We start from the raw sequence: 19,310 nt of genomic DNA, 5'->3' as shown, positions 1-19,310 counted from the left end.
AGACAAATAGCTAAACAACTAAAGAGTTCTAGAGGACAATAAAACAAGGGATGTAACAGAGTTACAGAGGAGAGAGGTGGGGCTACCTCAGCAACCTCTGAGGAGGTGACATTTGAACCAGAGATAAGTGAATGGGCCTTCCGGCTGAGGAAGGTGGGAAGGGGATGGGGAAGGTCTCAGTCCCAAGAGCCGACACAGGGGAAGATGCCAGAAGGAGTACCCACAGACCTTCCTTTGGTGCCAGGTGGCCAAGGGCTCAGGCCAGTGGCTAGCAGGACAGTGCCCCTTGGCAGGCTGGTACAGCATCAACATGGCCTGGGGAGGGGTAAGAGAGGAGGAAGGACAATGGCTGGCAGAGGACCAAGGGCACGAGGCCACCTGCCTGCTGGCTGTGAACACAGGCCCCTCCTCCAGAGCCACTGCCATGACACAAGGGAGCCCAGCCAGGCCTGCATGGGGTCCTACCTGCCCTGGGAGCTGCAAGGCCATGGGGTGACCAAGGACCAGGGCTGTCTTCAGCCCCTCGACTCCGCCCTGAGCCGGCTCCAGAGACTAGGGCCTTGACTCTCCCGTCCATGTCCATTCACAGCAAGGACACAGAGGGTGGGGTGGGAGGTGAGAAGAAAAGATCAGGCATAAATCCCAGGGGGAGATGAAGAGGGAGGCAGGCCTGTGCCTTTAAAAGAATTTTCATTTAAAGGCTCTTCTCTCTTCTACCATTTCAGTGATCTATATGCAAATATGCTAATGCATGCAAATTAAGACACCACTTTTAGTCCCAATTTAATAGAAAGCATTAAAATACCATTTTTTTTTCCAAAAAACTCCATATGCATGAAGGAAGGATTTTTTTTTCTTTTTTTTTTTTTTCTTTTTTTTTTTTTACTTTTCACTAAAGTCACATTCCGGCAGCTATTTTATGCTGTCAAAATGTTCTCAACAAGGGGAGATTTGACTGGCTTCTCTGAGAGCCAGTCATAGGAAGCTCAGGCTCTGCCTCTCGTTGAGTTTTTCTTTTTCTTTTCTTTTTTAATTTTGGGGAAAGAGGAAAGAAAGACAGAACAAAACAACAAAAAAACAGGACACCCAAGAGTCTTTTGAAGGGCGCTTTTATTTTCAGGCCAGGCGCCGATCCCCTCTGTGTAAAGTGTGTGTTAAACCTACAGCTGCGGGAGATGCACGCGTGCGATCTGGTTGGGTGTGCTTCTGGTCGGTCACTCCTGCTCTCTGGAGCGGGTGCAGATGAAGCACGTGGGGCCGTTCTGTGTGTGCCACTGGCGGGAACATCCTCCCGGGGGCCTGAACCGCCTGGGAGGACAGTGCCCTTGGTGAGGGTGCAGGAGGGCAGGCGGGCCCCAGAGCGGGGTGGGGGGGGAGTTGGGGGGGGCGCATGGCTGGCGTGGCCAGGGTGGCCCAGCTCAGCAGCCCCAGCCGCACGTTGAGGGCTGTCTATTTTCACTGCATTCGCCGCTCTGTAATTAAGCTCACTGCTCCCACTTGGGCTAACAGACCTTTTCCAGAGGGCGCCCCCCACCCCCACTGGGCCCATTCCCCCTTCTCCCAGCATTCTTGGCCACTCTGTCCTCCCACAGACCCTTCAGGAGACTTCAGATCTTGGATCTGAAGGGCCTTTGTCAGAACAATGGCACCAGCCCTTGAACTGCGCTGCAGTCCACCCCTCCCCTTCCCCAGGGCCCTCTCTTTGGGGTTACAGTTCCTGATTAGACCTCAGTACTCCAGCACATGCATTCTGCCTCCACCGTTCCCGGCCTTTCCTTCCTGGCTGAAGTTAGTCAGGGCCTGACCTCCGGGAAGCTGCAAGGTGCTCTGATCCCAGCCGGGCTCCTCCCAAAAGGGTGACAGGCCTCTCACAGGGAGAAAGGGGCAGGGCAAAGGCAATCCTGCCACGTGGGTGTCGCCTTCGTGGGCGAGGCTCAGCCCTGGGTCACAGCGGGTTGCCGTTTTACAATCAGGGTGAACACCGACCACCACCAACTTATGGGGAAGGGCCTAGGAGCTTGTCATGTGTTGGTTCATTTTCTCTTCTCAGCGACTGTACAGACGAGAATGACCAATTCCAAGTCACAAATACAGAGAAGCAAGGCTCAGAGAGGTGAGACCACTGGTCCAAGTCTCAGAGAAACGGTTGCCAAGGGGCAGGGTGAGGTCTGTGTCATCCACACTCCCAGCACGAGCTGAAAGTCAGGGGGCTGCGCCTCCCACCCCAGTTTGCCCTCTACCACGCATGAGGAACCCCAGCTGCCCCACTCGGGGCTTCAGCTCCCCATCCGTAGAATGGGAGAGGGCGGGCACAGCCATCCACGGCTCCTTCTGGCTCCATCTGTTCCCGACTGTGAAACAGATGGAAGAGAAACAAGGGTGGGGTGGGGGTCTCCCCGAGCCGGGCAGGGAGGCAGACTGGCTCCCCAGGGCCGCCCCACACTGCGGTAGAGGCCCTGCAGGCAGTGGCCAGGAGGTCAAGCAGATCTCAGGCAAGCGGGGAGACAAATTGAAAACTGGGGGTAGAAGGTAATCAAAGAAATCAGAAAAGTACTTAGGTTGGGCCTTAAGGAACGAGAGCAGACGCCCCGCTCCACGGAACTGTTCAGAGGAAAAAGGGCAAAGACAAGAAGAGAGAAGACCCGCTGGCGTGGGCCCCGAGGCTGGCAGTGGGTGGAGGGTGGGGACTTGGGACAGACACAAGGGGCACAAGCTCTGACTCCCCGATCCGAGGCCTGGAGCTCGGGCTCAGGGTGACGGGAGGGGGCTTCGCACACACGTTTCTCCAGCGAAAATGCAAAGGCAGGAGAGGAGAGCAGTGCTGGGCTGGCAGGACAGGGCTCATCTAGCAGAGCCCACGGTGGAAAAAGAGAGATTTAGGTATTTACGGGAAATACACTTGTTGGTGCCAAATGCCTGGTTTTACTGTCGGGGGAAAAAAACAAACCCAACCACCGAAACTCGTCCTCAACTGAGAATCCGCACGGAGGCAAACGATTTCCCCATCAAACCAGTTTTATCGGATATAAATATCTAATTATTCGTACCAGGCCCTGGAATGCCAGACATTTTGCAGCTTTTACAACATGTGTAGGAGTCTTTATAAATGACATATATACACACATACACACACACATCTATAGTTATATATTAACAAATCTGATTTGAATTTCATCTGCATTATTTTTTGTTTAGTGGGTAGTTTTTTTTTTTTTTTTACAAACCCAGAAAAGCTCCAATGTTTTCGGTGCTGCTCACACCCTCTTTCTGCGGAGGCATTTTACGAGCCTTAATGTGCCTGACCCAGAAAGCTCCGGGGAAAGGGACCCCCCCCCACGCCCCGTACCACTTTGCAGTGACCCACACGTTCCCCCCAACCCCCAGGGCCATTCGGAAATGCATACGAACTCGCTCACAGCACTTTACAACCACAGGACCCACGGCTGCACGTCAATACCTCACACGTGACACAAACATGAGGTCCCAAACAGACACACAGAAGTACTGACTTTTCGAACGTAATGCACATATTCCCCGGGTCAGCGTCCACAAGCCATGGATGACGACAAAGCGCTGGGCAGAGGGGGCGGGAAGGTGGGAGGGGGAGGGGGAGAGAGGGGAAGTTGTCTTATGGGGAATAACGTGGATCAGCCTGTCATCTGGAGACCCATCTTCATCTAGAATTAATGCACTAAAGTTCTTCCTCTAAATGGTTTTAAAGAGACAGTGGATTCTCGGGCCGGACATGGCGGCTCTGTGTGCGGCTGGTCCGGCCTCCGCAAGGGGAATGGGCAGCCGATTCTAGCCAGGCTGAGTCCGTTACCTGCCCACCCCTGCCCCTGCCCCAACCTACGACCACTGTGCTTTCTCCCAACTCTCCCAACTTTCCAACTCGGTGGAAAGAAGTTTAAAAATCTCTGGCTCTCGCGGCTCCGGACCCAAAGGCTGTGTTAGACAGAGTGAAGAATGCGAAAGCCCTTGGCTGGGCACGGTGAGGGGCGGGAGAGGAAGGGGAGTGGGTGGGCGAGGGCTCGAGACCTCTGAGCAAGCTGCTAGAGCTCGCGCTGCGGTGTGCGGGCTGGCAGCAGCCCCCTGGAGGCAGTGCTAAGACGGCGGTGCAGTGAGCCCCGCAGAGGCCTGCGGGGCCCAAACAGGAGCCCCGAGGCTGCTGAAGCCGAGGGCACAGGGGTGGGGACCGGGGGAAAGGAGCTTGGAACCGGACAATCCAGGAGGACCCTCGGGGAAATCAGGGTCAGGGGAAGCTGTCCCTTGAGGCCCAAGGGCCGAAGGAACCATTCTAGTTAGAGTGGTATTTGGAGAGACTCTAGCCAGGGGCCGGCTGTCCGCACGAGAAGGAAAATCAACCCCATGTCCAAATGCCCCCCACCCACACCTAGAGATTCACGGGGAGAAAGGGTTTGAGATTAAGGAGGGCCCCGGGCCTCTGCCGAGAACCTTCTAAGAATGCCCGCACACCCTCTGCTCAGAGACCCGCACTCAGGGGGATGGGCTGGGGGCCGGGGGAGCTGAGAAGAAACAGCAGCAACAGGAACAGAGTTGAGCCATTTCAATTATTCATATGCCAGATGGATTCTTTTCCTGCCTTTTTTTTCCTATAAAAATAAGCAGGGAGGGAGAAGGTCTTATGACCGTCTCCAAAATGGGAGAAGGAAGGGGAAAGGGAAGAAAAAAATAGAAATCAGGTCCCCCATTCGTACCCACCCCCTGCCCTGGAGACCCCCTATCTCCTGACAGGAGGGCAGGAGGGACGGAATGCCCTCTGTTGGGCAGGGACCAGAGGTGTCATTTCGTTTCTCTATGAGCAGAGAGCAAGAAGCAAGGAAAATTGTCGAAGAAAGGGAGGGTGAGAGAGAGACAGAAGCACGGAGCATGGGGTGGAGGGGGGAGGCAGGCAGAAGAGGGTTCCGACCTTCTGTGAAGGATATAAAAAATCCAGCTGCCTCAGGGGACACCCAACTATCTAGCATATTGCTGTTAAAATGTCTGCAAAATTTAATACACTTGGCATGCCATCTAATCAGTCCTTGGATGGCATGAGAGTCCTCGGGCACTCTCTCCCTCCTATGATCAAAGTGCCTCAGAACTTCTGCCTATGGGATTCCCACCCCCACCCGTCCCCCCCATTTTAGATAAAGTTGATCCCCCCCCTTATAAAAACAGCTGCTGTGGCTTTTAGGACACATTTCATCCTGAAGTTCACCCAAGGTCTAGAATCTAGAAGGAAGCAGAAGAGCAGGGAGAGCCGGGGGTCGGGTGCTATTAGCTCCAGGACTTTGGTACCCAGGCTTCTTCTCCTTCTTAGCAGGACAGACGAAGGGCAGGCATGCACTGACAAGGTCCGTGGTCCCGAGATGGGCAGGCAAAGGCTGCTCCTTCCAGGGAAGCTGGCAAGAGCCTGACAGCTCTTATTTAAATAGCTGTCCAGCACACAGAGAGCTGTGTCCTCACCAGAACGCAGACATATGCCAGTGTACCCATGGACACACGCCCAGCCATTTGCTCCATCAAGCCACCCATTGTTGGGAAACTTCTGTGAACCCCACAAGATTCCGAGGCTACTCCAAGTCCCCAACAGCCAGCTAGGAAGTTTCCAGGTTAGCCCAAGGATGGCTGCCTGAACTTCTACCCCATACACAGCAATTAGAACCCTGCATGACCTGGATACTTCGGCAGGTCACCTGACGCTTAAGTTTGACAGAGACCTTGTAGACCTTGTAGAATTCCTGAGTGGGACTGGAAGGATTGATCCCCCCAAATCTGTACCCTCCACCCCAGGAGAGTTCTTGCCAAATCCTCTTTGTCCTTTTTTTTGATTTCCTCACCTCTGACTGACCTAAAGTCTCAGGCGGCCTTAAATAGGCCTAGAGGACCCTAAGAGGCTCAGGGAAGCCCAGAAAGCCTGTATCATGCTAAGGTACAGTGCCTCCTCAACAGGCCCAGACCGGGGAGGACCTGAGCACTGCATCTGCAGGGAAAAGCCACAGAGGCCAGGGAAACAGAACACAGGTGGCCCCTATGTAACTTCCCTGCCCCCTCACCAGGCAGGTGGGAACAGAGGCAAACAGGTGAAGGGGATTCAAGGGGGTGCGGGCAGGGCCAGCTTGCTGGGTGGGCAATCCACGCAGTCACACAGGGCCCCAGGCTCAGAAGGGCACGTGCTTGGTTCAATGTCCTACAGCTGCCATCGTAAAATTCTTAATTTTAGAAAGAGGGGCCCTGCATTTTTATTTTGCACTGGGTCCCGCAGATTATGCAGCTGGTTATGCAGCTGGTGGGTTTTGGAAGATCAGAGGACCTGGGTTTGAATCCCAAGGCTCTATCCCCTATAAGCCAAGTGACATCAGAAAAGCCACTAATTATCTCTGGTTGCAGGGAGCCTCGTCTATAAAGTGGGGGTGATCACGCTGCTCTCAGGGTGGCCGGGAGGACAAGGAGGGTAAAGCGGGGAGAGAGCTTGGGGAACATGATTACACGCTGCTATCCAAATACACGGCGTGCTGACCGGCAGGGGAAAGCACGGCCTGTTGGCGTTGGTGGTTGCTTCCCACACCCCAGGGATGACCTACTCCACTGTGGCAAGAGGTCTCCTTCCAGAGCAGCACAGCAGGGGAGCCTCTGGCGGGCCCAGCCCGGCTGTCCCCGTTCACAGGTGAAGAAACTGGGACAGAGTCAGCAGCTGACCTGCCTGTTGTCACAGTTCTGCCTCCAGGCAGGGCGATGCTGAGGACATACTGTTCCTGCTGTCCAGGCTCAGCCTTGGCCGCAGGACACTTGAGATGGGGACAGTGAGAAGGAGGGGTAGGAGGCAGGATTTGGAAAAGGGGACGGAGGAAAGGCCTCTTTACACTCCGTCACACACACATGCGCATACACACATACACACGGCAAAAGTAAAGCTGAGAACTTGGCTAAAAAGATAACTCCTACCCCTGCTCCATCGAAACTTATTTTAGGGCAGGAGGTAATTGCCAAGGACCCAAATAAAAGCCAACCGCAGGCTGTAAGTGGCTCCAAGTCTTTAATTAGACCCCAAGAAAAAATAGTGGCGAAAAGAAAATGAAAGTAGGCGAAAGCTCCCCGAGGAAGGAATATGCATGTGGTCTCCTCCCTCCCCTCAAGTCCAGTGGCTTCAGATGAAGGCTACCATTGCCTGTGACGGGCATCAGCGTGCTAGGCGGGCACTGCCCACCGTGGCGGCTGGCACAGAGCCAAGAGGGCACCGTACACCCCAAGCAAGGGCCAGCCCAGGTCCGGGGTCCTTCTCCCAGGGCCTCCCTATGCTCCAGCCCACGGAGGCTGGCCTGGGGTCAGAGCGCCATGGGCCAAGGGGAAGGTGAGCTGTTTCTACCAGCCCTGCAGTCAAGGGAGCAAGGAAAGGAGAAAGCTTTGGGTCTGGAGTGGACTTTGACCCACTCAAACATCTGCCCATCAAGCCACAAGGCCCAGCTCCTTGGCCACGGACCAACCCTCCCACTCAGCAGCACTTTACCCACTCCCTGGAGCTCTCTTCAGGCTGCGACCCCCTCCCCAGCCCCTCTCCTGGGCCCGTGTGGAGTTGGGTGGCTCTGAGATCCTGTGGGCGAAGCAGGCTTCTCCCCGCAGGGACCCTCCTAACCAGAGGTGCGCTCTCAGAAATCCTCTGGGTGACAGGTGGCATGTGACCGAAACCCCCGGCCGCTGTGCCACTCCACCAAGGCAAGGAAAGCAAGGAGGCACCAGCCACTCCGTGACCCCCTGCCAAGTCCCTGTCCGGCCTCTGGCCTTTGAAGAACACAGGTGACCTTCGACTAAGGGTGGGGCTGGCAAGAAAAGGATACGCTGTGCTTGGGAAGGTCGCGGCCTGCACAGGGTGTGTGTCCATGCTCTTGCCTCTCATACAGACAGAACCCAGTGGGCCAATCAAATCCCACATGTGGGAGGAACTTGCTAAGTGCCAAGACCAGCATGTGCCAGACGTGGCGGAAGCAGTGGCCTCCACTAACGTCATAACAGAGGCCAGGCCCCAGCGTCAGAGGGAGGCATTCCACCCAGAGTCTGCGAAGGAGCCCAGGAGAACACACCCCAGCCCACGTGAAGGAGGGAGCAGATGCTGGCGTCCCGATCCTTGCCTTCTCACGGTGGCAGGATGGTGAAGTGGGCTCACGACCAAAGCCCAGTGCACTACAAGTGGGCACGATCAAGTGGGGGAGAGGGAGACCCTGCTTCACCACAGCTGGCATCAGAGGCAGCAGGGGCAACCACGCTGAAGGCCCCTGTCCTGCTCCCCACAGCTGCCTGGAACCAGTGTCACACCCACACGTGGCTCCCCTTTAGAACGGGCACTCGCCGAGAGTGGGGTACACTGTGCTCCCCTTTCACAGGCTCTCCTCTGTTCCTGCCCCTTCCAAGCCGAGCACAGGAGGACAGACTCCAGAATCCCCATTGAGTGGACTGGCTCCCAGTCAGAGTGGCAGGCCGTGCCCTGCTGTATTATACACTGTACTCTTTAGCCATTTCCTCTCCCCTTTCTCAAACAGAACTTGAACACAACAGATTAGGAGTAGGTCTAACAGCAACAGGGGGGCAGCTATCCCTCATTCAGCATCTAAGGGTCCCAGGCCCTGTCACAGGCACTCTAGAGATGACATTCCTGCAAAGAAGGTACTACCGTGCCCATTTTACAGGGGAGGACGCTTAGCTGAGGCTAAGCGTGGTGAAGTGACGGCCACACATCTACAGAACGGTGGGCCTGACTGCAACTCAGGTCGGCCTGGTTCCAAAGTCTGTCTCTCTCCATCACACATTTCTCCCAACGAGTTCTCCTGTCTGACCACTAGATCTAGGCAGGGGCAGGCCTGGCTGACCTCTTTTCCCCTGTTGCTCTGTACTGGGTTCTCTGGGCGCTGGTTTAATGTATGCCAAGTGTAATGTAGGTGACAAGCATGACCCCATTCCCAGCCACCTGCCATGCCCTGCTGTGATGTCCGAGGCCTGCACGGCCACAGCAAGCTGGAAGGTCTTCCCAGGAGGAGAAGCAGGAGTGAACCCGACCTTCCGAGGCAGTCCCAGTTATCGTGTCAGTCAGGAAGGGCCTCCTGCCCGCTCCCCTCCTGCTTGCTTTGCTCTGCGGCGGGTGGTCAGACTTCCAACTGTTGGGATAAGTGGAATTCCTCTTGGATGAGAAGCCCTGTGGCTTCTGCTCACCAACTTCCTTCCCAGCTTGGGAATGTGTGGAGAGCAGCAGTCCAGGCCCCTGGCAGAGGCTGCAGGAGTCCTGATAATTAATTAGCTCTCCATCCTCCCCAGGTGCTCACCAGACACAACCAGACGGTCCCAGCGACGCGCCCTCTACCGCCATCCTCCCCTTGGAACCACACGGCATCTTCCCCTCAGGCTCCCCTGCATCTTTCCCTTCTATGCTGCAAAACCCCGAGAGAGCCCCTTCTCCCCTTCTGCCAGGCCTGGGCCCAGACAGCCCCAGATGGGCAGGGAGGACGTGAGAACCCTGGTTCAGGCTCGCAGGACTGAGAGTTCTAGGTGGGGCCGAAGTTCAGACAGGTTCCAGTTTCTCCTCCTGCCTTCAGTCAGTTCAGTTAGGGAGCTGAGGTGGGATCGGTGCGGGTGGGACCCAGGGCTGAGTCTGCCCCTATTTCTTGGAAATGTTAAGAGATGGCTCTACATCCAAGAGACTCCAACTTAAAGCCCCAAACAAATAAGGCCTGGCCGGTGCCCCCTCCCCGCAGGAGGGCATCACATAGAAGCTGCTCCAACCAGAAGCAGAAGCCTACTGGGGCCTCTACAGCACCACGGACACACCACTGGCTCTCTGTTGGCACCTCTAGGTCCTCGGAGGGGTGGTGGCCTGCAAGGCGCATGGCTGTGCCCTCTAGACGGCCAGCCGGTGCGGGCACACTGCGCCAGGCAGGGGTGTAGAGCAACAGAGCAGTGGGGTCCCAAGGGCAAGGAGTTGGAGTCAGGCAAGGCTGGAGCCGCAGCTGGGAAGCCCTGGAAGGTCCGAGGCCCAGGAGGCGGGATGGCCCTCTGCAACAGGTCCCGCTTCGGGGAAGACTGCACAGTGACTGGAGCCCAGCATCGCGCGGCAGCCTGTGCCCCGGTGCCCGCAGCTGTGTGACGTGGGCTCTAGCTGGTGACCCTGCTTCACTTTTCTGGCGTCGGTTTTCCCACGTAAAAAATGAGCCTGAGCTGGACGACCCTCGGGGTGGCCGGGAGCTGGTGCGTGTGGCGTGATGGGCAGAAGGCCTGCTCGCAGTTACGCTCAGGACACGTTCACTGAGATCATGACTGTTGCTGTTATTTTCATAAGCATCACTCTTTTTGATTCGAAATATTCTATAAGCTTCCTTTCAGACAGCGCTACAAAGTAATGGGGAAGATCTGAGCTTACAGCCCAGAAAGCCACATTCCCTGAATTTTTTATGCCCAGAATCGAAACTAGTGAGGACAGGGTAATGATGATTTGATCAGAAGCTGTGAGGGGTCTGGCCAGGTTTCGTGAGCCTGAGTGACCCAGGACTGGCCCGCCCAGGATCCCAGAGGCACTGACCTCAGAGCTGTCAGGAGAACGCAGACAGGTGACCGGCTCTTCCGGGCCCATCTTCATGGGGATGATCTTTGGGGTGAAGCATCTTTATCTGGGGCAGCAAGGGTTAATGCAGGGCTGGGAGAGGCCAGGCAGCACGGAGCACTCCCTGTTTATTAATAAGCTATTTATCACCAGCTTTGCTTTTAATGCCATTTGGGCTTAATGTCGTTAATGAAATATAAATACCCATGCTAACGATGTCGGTCAGAGGCAGCATGGGCAGCAGACGGCTTGCGAAACAGGGCCAAACCGCGGGGCACGCTGGGGAAGAGGCTGAGAGCTCGGGAAGCGGAAGAGGTTCCCCCTGGCTCGGCACCCCTAGCCCCCTTCTGCTCCCACCACAAGACTCCCCAGCTGGCTGTGCTGGGAAAGGCTGGGAGGAGGGCAGCCTGGGGCTGGGGGAGAAGAGAACTCCCTACACAGGATGCTGTTAACTCCCAGAGAACACAGCGGGAGCCAGAGCTCGCACCTCAGGGGCAGTGCCCACCTGGGCATCAGGCCCCTTGGCTGCAGGAGGCTGGACTACCACCAGCTGGCAGCAGTCCCCTCTCGCTGCCCTGACTTCTCTGACCCGTGGGAATGGAGCCCGGGTGAGAGAGGTCATGAGAGGGAGCAGTAAGGATGCCATCACATTTTCCAATAAGGACCCCTCCCCACCCCTGGAATGACATCCCAGGCAGCCTAGTTCCAGTGGATAGCACATCCTCCCTAAGAAGCTGGCAAGGGGCTGCTTGGCAGCCTTGAAGGTAGCCAGAGACGTGGGCAGACGGGTATTTCTGGTCAGTGCCGCGAGGCCTCACAACATGGAGGTGGCCCTGCAGAGCAGGCTGTTGTCCCTGACCTCGTGCCTGACCTGGCCTGGCCCCCTCCCACACAGGGAGCCATCCCTCTGTCCTCTCCCTGGGCTCAGAGCAGATGCCGTTAGTGGATGACCACCTAACCCAGATGACCCCAGGGACTTCAGGCCTCGACCTCAGGAGACGCCACGGACTGATCCCAGACGCCAGCCTCACCGGGCGGAAGTGGCCCTGGGACTTGCTCCCCAGCCCGGGGACCACAGTGCCTTTGGAGGGAACTTGGACTCCACTCAGCCTAGGGCCACCTGGGCCCAAACAGAGGTTGGAGACTTTGGCAGGTGGCTGACCTTCGCTCCAACCTCCTCTCCCCGTACCGTGGTGAGGGGGTCGTTGTGCCACAGCCCCACCCTGCTTGCCAAGCCCCCAAGCAGCCCCCCAAGGGCTCTGCCTCTTCCAGAGGGAGCTCCAGGCTGTTCCAGGGAGGGAGTCCCACAGCCTCTGGCCCTAGGTGCTCAGAGTTGCCTGAGAAAACGCAGGACCACTGGCAAACTCTGAATTTCAGATAAACGGCGAATACTTTTTTTAGTGTAAGTATGTCCAAAACATGGAACATGGAACATACTTACACTGAAAATGGAACATACTTACACTGAAAATGATTTGCTGTTTGTCTGAAACTCAGATCTCCCCGGGCATCCTGTATTTTTATTCGCTAAATCGGGCAATGCTCTCCCACTCCTCAGCAGGTGGCACCTGGCCGGTGGGGTCGGTTTCTGGTGGGCAAGCAGGACTGGAAGCGAGGGGGCAGAGACCCCCCCCCCCGCCGTCTCGAGACAGCAGTCTCCTTTCAAGGGGCCCTGTGCAGAACTGTCCCCCACCCGCCCTCTCCCCTCACTGGCCACTACTGCACTGCCCAACACCATGGCTCACCTGTGGGGGTCCCCTCTCCCCGCACCCCCCAAAGTCACCTCCATGTCCCCAAGGAGTACCGGACTCGTTTGCTGGGGCTTGGTGGAGCTCGGCTCAGCGGCTAATCCCCTGGGTGGCTCCTGTCAGATTATTAATTAGCTAAAGCAGATCGGTCCTGGAACAACACACGCTTGGACTTCAGATAAAGCAGGCCAGGGAAGCCGGGCCAGGGGCAGCTTAAAGCGACAAGACCCCGTTTCTGAACTGCTCCCCGAGGTGGGGCTGTGGCGGCCAGCAGGGCTGGGGCAGGGCGATTGCTGACAGCCCCTCTGCGCTCCTCACGTCCGCTCAGGAGAGCACCTCGGAGGGGGCTCGGGGGTTCGTGCAGACGCACCTGGACGGGGGCGCAGGCGGCCCATGGGAGCAGCAGCCAGCCACAGTGGGTCTTGCTTTTTAATAAAGAGCTTGTGCCCAAGCAGATCACGTCACTCAGAATTCTTCAAAAAGCTTCTCATTCCACTCAGGGCAAAAGCCTGAGTTCTCACGATGGCTCCAAGGCCTGCAGGATCTGGGGGCCACCCTGCCCGACCCCCTTGACCTCACACGACATCTCCCCAACTCCAGCCACACCAGCCTCCCTGCTGTCCTCCAACGTGCCAGGGGTGCTCTCGCCTCTGGGAGCTCACACTTGCTGTTCCCCAACAGGAACCCTCTTCTCCCAGATATTAATTAGGGTGGCTCGCTCCCTCACTTCCTTCTGTCCTTACCCAAATGTCACCATCCCAGGGACGCCCTCCCTAGACGCCACACCTAAGCTGACGAGCCATCCACCGCCACGCACACTCCCTATTCTATTCTATCCCCCAATCGTGCTTCAATTTTCTCCCCGACACACATCCCATCCAACATCTACTTTATTGCTTTAACTCATTTATCATTTGCCTCCCTCCACGAAAATGCTAATGCCACAAGGACAGGAATTCTTGCCTTGTTGGTTCACTGCTGCAGTTCCAACCCGGTTTGTAGTGTCATCAAGCATCAGTAATGCTTGACGGACGAAAACGAAAAATGAACGCCTGGAGGTTAGAGGTCAGGATCTGGACCACCACCTCTTCTGGCTCTGAGTCCCATGTGGCTGAGCCCTGGCCGACCTCAGTGGGCTCCCCAGACACCCACTTTTCCCCCACAATGCTATTCGAGCCCACCCTTCCCTGGCTCTGCAGCACACCAAGTGTTACTTGTATCCTGGTCCTAGCATCCCCTAGATGCATTTCCACGCTCTGGGCCTCCCAGGGATGTCCTAGGGGACCCATCTCCTCGCCACCCCAACCCTGCCCTACCAGGTGGGACTGCTACTCTCTCTGCCCGGGAAACAGCACGGGGTGGGATGACGGTGACGAGGGGGAACACCAGGGCTCCCAGCTGCTGCCCGGCCCCAGCTCTGCTGCTGGCAAACTCCTGGGCTCGGATTGTTTTGACTTGAGTCGGTGAAGCTGAAATATTTGAGTCACAACGGCCCTAAACTTCATTACCAGCTCTCAACACAGATTACTAAGGGAAAAAAGTTACTTTTAATTGCTTTTCTCGATTAGCATTTCTGGAGAAGAAACTAGTGATTAATTACACCTTCCCTCCCCTCAACCGCCCAGGGCCGCAGGGGTCCCAAGCGCAGGCTACCAGAAGGCGGCTCAGGGTCAGAAAAGGCTCCTACTCCTGAAGCGCCAAGAAACCAGACTAAACTCGGTGGTGAGCGGAAGGTGGGGACCATCCCCAAGGCTGATTTAACAGAGAACCAGCAGCTGACGGTGTGGGGAGGCCCAGGGGGGCGGCCTCATGCCTCAGCGTGGTATCCTCTGGGCTGAAGGACTTTCTCCCGGACCAGGACTATACCTGGGTGGATTCTAGAAACAGAGAGGTCAGGAAAACTGGGAGAAGACAGAACGGGGAACCTGAAGATCCGCAAGAGAAGACGACGCGTTCCCAGCCACTGGGACTCCCCTCGTGTGCAAAACCTGCCGTTGCTTCTCCAACGCCAGCGTGTTCTTCCTGTGGAGGCTCCAAGGTCACAGGACGGAGGCAGGGCAGAGTGCTTCTCCCCTCGTCCACGAGATGTTAACCCTCCCAAAGCCATGGGCCGCTGTCCCCTTTGGAGCGAGCGCATCACCCTGGGTAGCTCCAGGCGGGCAGGCGCTGCCAGCCTTGCCCAATCCCTCACCCCTTGGGTCTGTGCCTGGTGGAACCCAGAGGCTTCCAACGCTGCTAGGAAGGCGGGAGGCACAAAGGAGACCTGGGGAAGGAGGCCCAAGGCAGGGATGTCGGCAACACCAGGCAGAATCCTCACACAGATTACAAGCCAGAAGGATCAGTAACTCTTCCCACACCATCTCCCCATCACGTCTCTGCCCAGTACAAAGTGGCTACGACCTTGGAGTCCACTGATCCAGGGTGTCACCTGGCGGGGGGGTGGAGGACAGGGGCCCCTGCTCCCCTCAGCCAGGACCTCCCTCTCCAGATGCCGCCCCTCCACGCCTCCACCCCAGCTGCAGGCTCTGGAGCGGCCGGCCCCACACCAGATCAAAGCCCTGGAGGACGGAGTTAGAACTGTCCAGTCCAGTTAGGAGTGAAGGCCATGGATCTAGTGCAGGCCATGGAGGCAGAAAGCAGAAGAGCCTCCCATGCATGCGCGGACACACACGCTTGCCCACCCAGACGCACCCTCCCCCACGGCTCAGCCCAGTGTTTTGATGCCGGCAGACACACCCAGGAAGACTGGTTGACACCCCCTTAGAGCCAGAGGCACCAGCTGCGCGTCTGGGACATCCCCATCACCCCCCGCACGACGTCATCGCCAGCCTGCCCTTCTGCTCCCTCCTGTCACTCCCCCCGGAGGTCAGGCCTCCAGAGCTTTCCTGGAGGGCTGAGCTGGCCCATATCGCTGTGAATATGTTGCCAGCATGGGCAAGTCCTCACTGGGGACTCCACAGCCGGCCGGGACAGCTTCACACTCACTCCAGCCAGGCTCTGGTTGCTGTCTGGGCTATGCAGCACCCACCCAGGGGGGTCGGGGATGGCTTGGCTGTTACAGCGTCGCTGCTGGGACTGCCTGCCTTGTCCTGGCCCAAGCAGATGATACCAGGACCCAGGAGAGTGGAGCCTCAGCTCAGGAACCCTGGAAAAAGGGACAGTGGCCTAGGTCAAGTCTGATGAGGTACCTACGGCAATTCACACTGTGAACTGTGGAAAGACTTTCCATGTGGAGAGACGGCCAGGACCCCTGCCCATGAACTGGGGCTGGAGACTATGCTGGCCGTCTGGAAGTGAGGGGGTCTTAGACAAACCCATTTTTCAGCTCTTAAAGCTGATCAGCTGAGGTTCTGTGCATCCAGGCACAGAGATCATATTTAAAGCCACAGTGAGAGGAACTACACGAGCTTCTAGGCCCAACCTCAGACCCAGCACAGAACCCGTGGAGCAAAGGCACGAAACAGTCTTCAGTGCAGCATCTTAGGGCCAGAAGGACAGTGAGCTGGAAAGTCCCTGCTGAAATCGGTGCTAGGTGCAAGCAGGCCTTGGGCCTTCCCTCCACATGGTGCTGACCCAGGGGCGCCTAATGCCCTCCAGCAAGCTTTCTTAGCAACCAGCACAGCGCCCGGGGTGGTGCTTCTCCCCTTGGCACTGTCAGGTGAGAGAGAGGAGACGCAGGGCCAGGCATCGGGGGCCTGGAAGGCAAGAGTCACCCTGGGGTCTTGTCTCTTCTTCCCCCATTCAATCCATCAGCAAGACCACTTTACTTTCCCTTTAAATACACATGGACCCTGCCCCCTTCTCCCCATTTCCCCCTTCTGTCTCAGCCACTTTTACTGATGTCAAATGGAGGAAAGGAACAACAACAACAAAAACCTGTCTGTGGGACATTCCCAGGGCGAAGAGAAAGGTTCCACTTGGTTCCTAAAATCACCAAAAGCCCCATCGCAGAATTTAACCCAGTGGCTGAATTCAGACTCCCACTCAGGCGGCTGCCTCCTCATTTCTGCCCGTGCCGCCGCCAATCCGTTCTCACCACGGCAGCCCCAGCCATCTTTTTAAAACAAAATCAGATCACTTCACCTCCCTGCTTGAAACCCTCCAGCAGCTGCCTGTCACCCAAAGAATAAAGTCCCAACTTCCCCTGGCACATCATGTCCTACATACCCCAGCCCCACCCCATCCACCTCCCAGCACTGGGGCCTCTCTCTGTCCCCTGAGCTCCCTGAGCTCTCAGCCTCAGCTCCTCCAGACTAGTTCTCCCCTGCTGAAATATTCCACCGCTCTTCGGATGGCTATCCACTTCCTATCCTTCCATCTCAGCTAACTGTCGCCTCCTCAAAGGAGCCTCCTCTGACTGCCCAGTCACTTCCCACCACCGCATCCATTTCCATTCCGCACTAATGATTTCCTTGTTGTTTTCTGTGGGTTGGTTTTTTGTCTGCTTACCCAACCAGAACTCCATGAGAGCCGGTCGTCTTATCACTCTATCCCTAGTGATCGGAAGACACCAGGCCCTCCATAACTATTGAATAAACAGAACCAGATCTTCTGTGGCATAGCCAGAAGTGGGGAGAATCCGAGTCAGACAGGATCAGGCCTGCAGACCAGGCCTGAGCACAGACTTACCCCAAGCCCACACTCTGGTGTGGTGAGGCAGGCCACCTCTGAGACCACGGGTCACCCCTGCCACACAGGATCCTAGCCTGTGACCAAAGGGCCGGGTGAGTGAGAAGGGGCTCGGCCATGACATTCCCACTTGGAGCCCTCTGAGTTCCCAAGCTTCATTATCAAGCCCAAGACGGCCGGTGTCAGGATGCAGGAGTCCCAGAGGACTCAGGGAGCCCATACCCCATGCCGGGTGCAAATCCCAGCTGGCATGGCCCCTGCGAGTCAACCATGAGTGGAAACTTCAGAAAGGGAAAAACTAACGGGCGTGTTTTGCCGAGGGAATGAAGAAAACAAAAAGCCTGCCGCTGAGGACAGAACCAGCAAACACTGCCCCCTGGAAAGGGGCTCCACAGGCACTCTGGCAACCTGCTCACGCACGGGGTACAGGGAGCTGGGGAGATCATCCAGAGGCTCAAAGACGCGTGGGCTTGCCATCCCAAGACCCATGATCATCAGGGAAGTAGGGTGGAGCAAGAAGAGCCCGGGAAGGAGCAGAGAAGTACAGGTGCCGGTGCTGACCCGGCCAGAGGGCTGCACAACCAACAGCCTACATGGCCCCATCGCCATCAGGGGACAACAGCCGTACATCTTAAATGTGGATGGACCAGTTCCTGGAGGGTGATCGCATTCTGGACACCAGGAAGAAGAGCCTCAGACACGTGGTTGCTCCACCACCACAACCAAACGCCACATTTACATCTGATTTGCAAATCTCTAGGCCTTACCCAGGGCTTCTGCTAGTTCCCGAGGTGGCATGGCCCCAAACGACCAGGCCTGCAGCTCTGGGGACCACTCACACCCCAGTGGGCAGCAAGGCACACATCTCTGCAAGTGCTTCCTCCCTGCGAGTTCAAAGTCCAGAGTTGCAGCACTTGGCCACTGGAGGGAGGGGCAGGACACGTCTGCCCTTGGCGCCCATGGAGGGAGAGCACGGGAGGGAGAGCACAGGTGGGTGAGCCGGGGCCGCAGACTCCAGCCTGGCACACGCAAGAGAAGCAGCCCCCAGCCCTGCCCTCCCAGCCACGCTCTCGGCCCTCAGCCTCAGCCCCCACCCTAAGACGCTGTCAACTTTACCAACACCCAACCCCTCTGGGCTGGTTCCCTCCGGATCTTGAGAGAATACTGACTAATGATCAATACATGGTAAGTCACATGCTGTGTGTCAACCCTCCACCCCAAGAACTGCCAAGTTTGACACCTGTAGGTAAATATCTGACAGTACCAGCCCTACAGGCTACCCACCCCAGGTGTAAGCACTTGCCTTAAGCAAGGGCTACTTCTGAGCCGGGGCCCAAAGATACCTGTGGCCTCTTCTCTAAGGAGGGTCCTGCCTGGGCTGGCGGGCCACCAGGAGAGCCCCAGCAAGTCATGCATGAGCTCACAGCAGAGCAGGAGTCGCTGCACACACAGACAGGCTGGACTTACCGTTCCCAGAGGTGGTGTGCAGAAATGACCTGACACGTAGCTCCAGGAGCAGTGTCTGCCAGGGCACAGGCCTCACCCGGAGAACCTGCACACTGCTGGCCCCGTTCAATGTCATACAATGGTAACGCTGGGAGGATTCTTCAGGGTCAGTTATTCCAACCTCTTTCTTTTACAGGTGGGAAAACAGAGGTCCAGAGGGGAAAAAGCAGTGAATCGACCACAGAGCCAGGGCCAAAATGCAGATATCCTGTTCCTAGGCCCCGGCTCTTTTCTCGAACTTGCAAATTCTCACTTTCACTTGGGGTGGCTAAGCTACCACCGCTGAGAAAGGCCTACGCAGTCCCTCCCCTAAGAAGGAAGCCCTGACCTGGTCGATCACAGCTCCCGCCCACGTTTCCCAGTGGCATCTTGGGAGTGGGGAGCAGCTACCTTTGCATCCCAAGAAGCCGGGGTCCGAAGTCCATTCCAACACACGCCACAAGAGTTGCAGGACCCCCTTCTATAGGACGGGTCGACGCCGTAACAGCGGGAAAGGCAGGTGGGCTGGAGAGGGTCTTTGCCTTCACTCAGCGAGGTCTGTTTGCCTACCAAGAGGAGAAAGGAAAACAGATTATTAGGCTACAACTGAGACCCACAAACCTACTCAGAGAGAAGGACAATGGAGGGCAAGGTTCGGACACCTTGCCCGGCAACAGGCCAGCGAGGTAAGAGATTCTTGGACCTTGCCTGCCAATCTGCAGATGGCATTGCCGTGGTACGTGCCATGCCTGACCCTACAACAAATGCACCCTTTGCACAATTATTAGCCAACTGCTATGCAGTCGTCGCACCTAATAAAAGAATCAAACAGGTAGGAACAAAAATAGGCCAATCCGGTGCCA

At 56.7% G+C, this 19,310-nt stretch overlaps 1 protein-coding gene across 2 annotated transcripts in view; it reads right to left on the bottom strand.

Moving 5' to 3' along the window:
• The window catches only part of CASZ1 (castor zinc finger 1), a 128,557-nt gene that overhangs the window by 97,091 nt on the left and 12,156 nt on the right, over positions 1-19,310 (bottom strand). The window contains exons 2-3 of one of the 2 annotated variants that reach the window (XM_060141466.1): positions 18,859-19,013; positions 18,430-18,591 (exon numbers count right to left, since the gene is read on the bottom strand). In XM_060141466.1, the coding sequence (XP_059997449.1) occupies positions 18,430-18,544 (115 nt within the window). In that variant the 5' untranslated portion in view covers positions 18,545-18,591; positions 18,859-19,013. Of the gene's footprint in view, positions 1-18,429; positions 18,592-18,858; positions 19,014-19,310 lie in introns of those variants that run through there. The other variant, XM_060141465.1, reaches the window with a different exon arrangement.

This window comes from Lagenorhynchus albirostris, chromosome 2 (genome assembly GCF_949774975.1).
Source record: "Lagenorhynchus albirostris chromosome 2, mLagAlb1.1, whole genome shotgun sequence".
Lineage (NCBI taxonomy): Eukaryota > Metazoa > Chordata > Mammalia > Artiodactyla > Delphinidae > Lagenorhynchus > Lagenorhynchus albirostris.
This window is presented reverse-complemented; position numbering and strand designations above follow the sequence as displayed.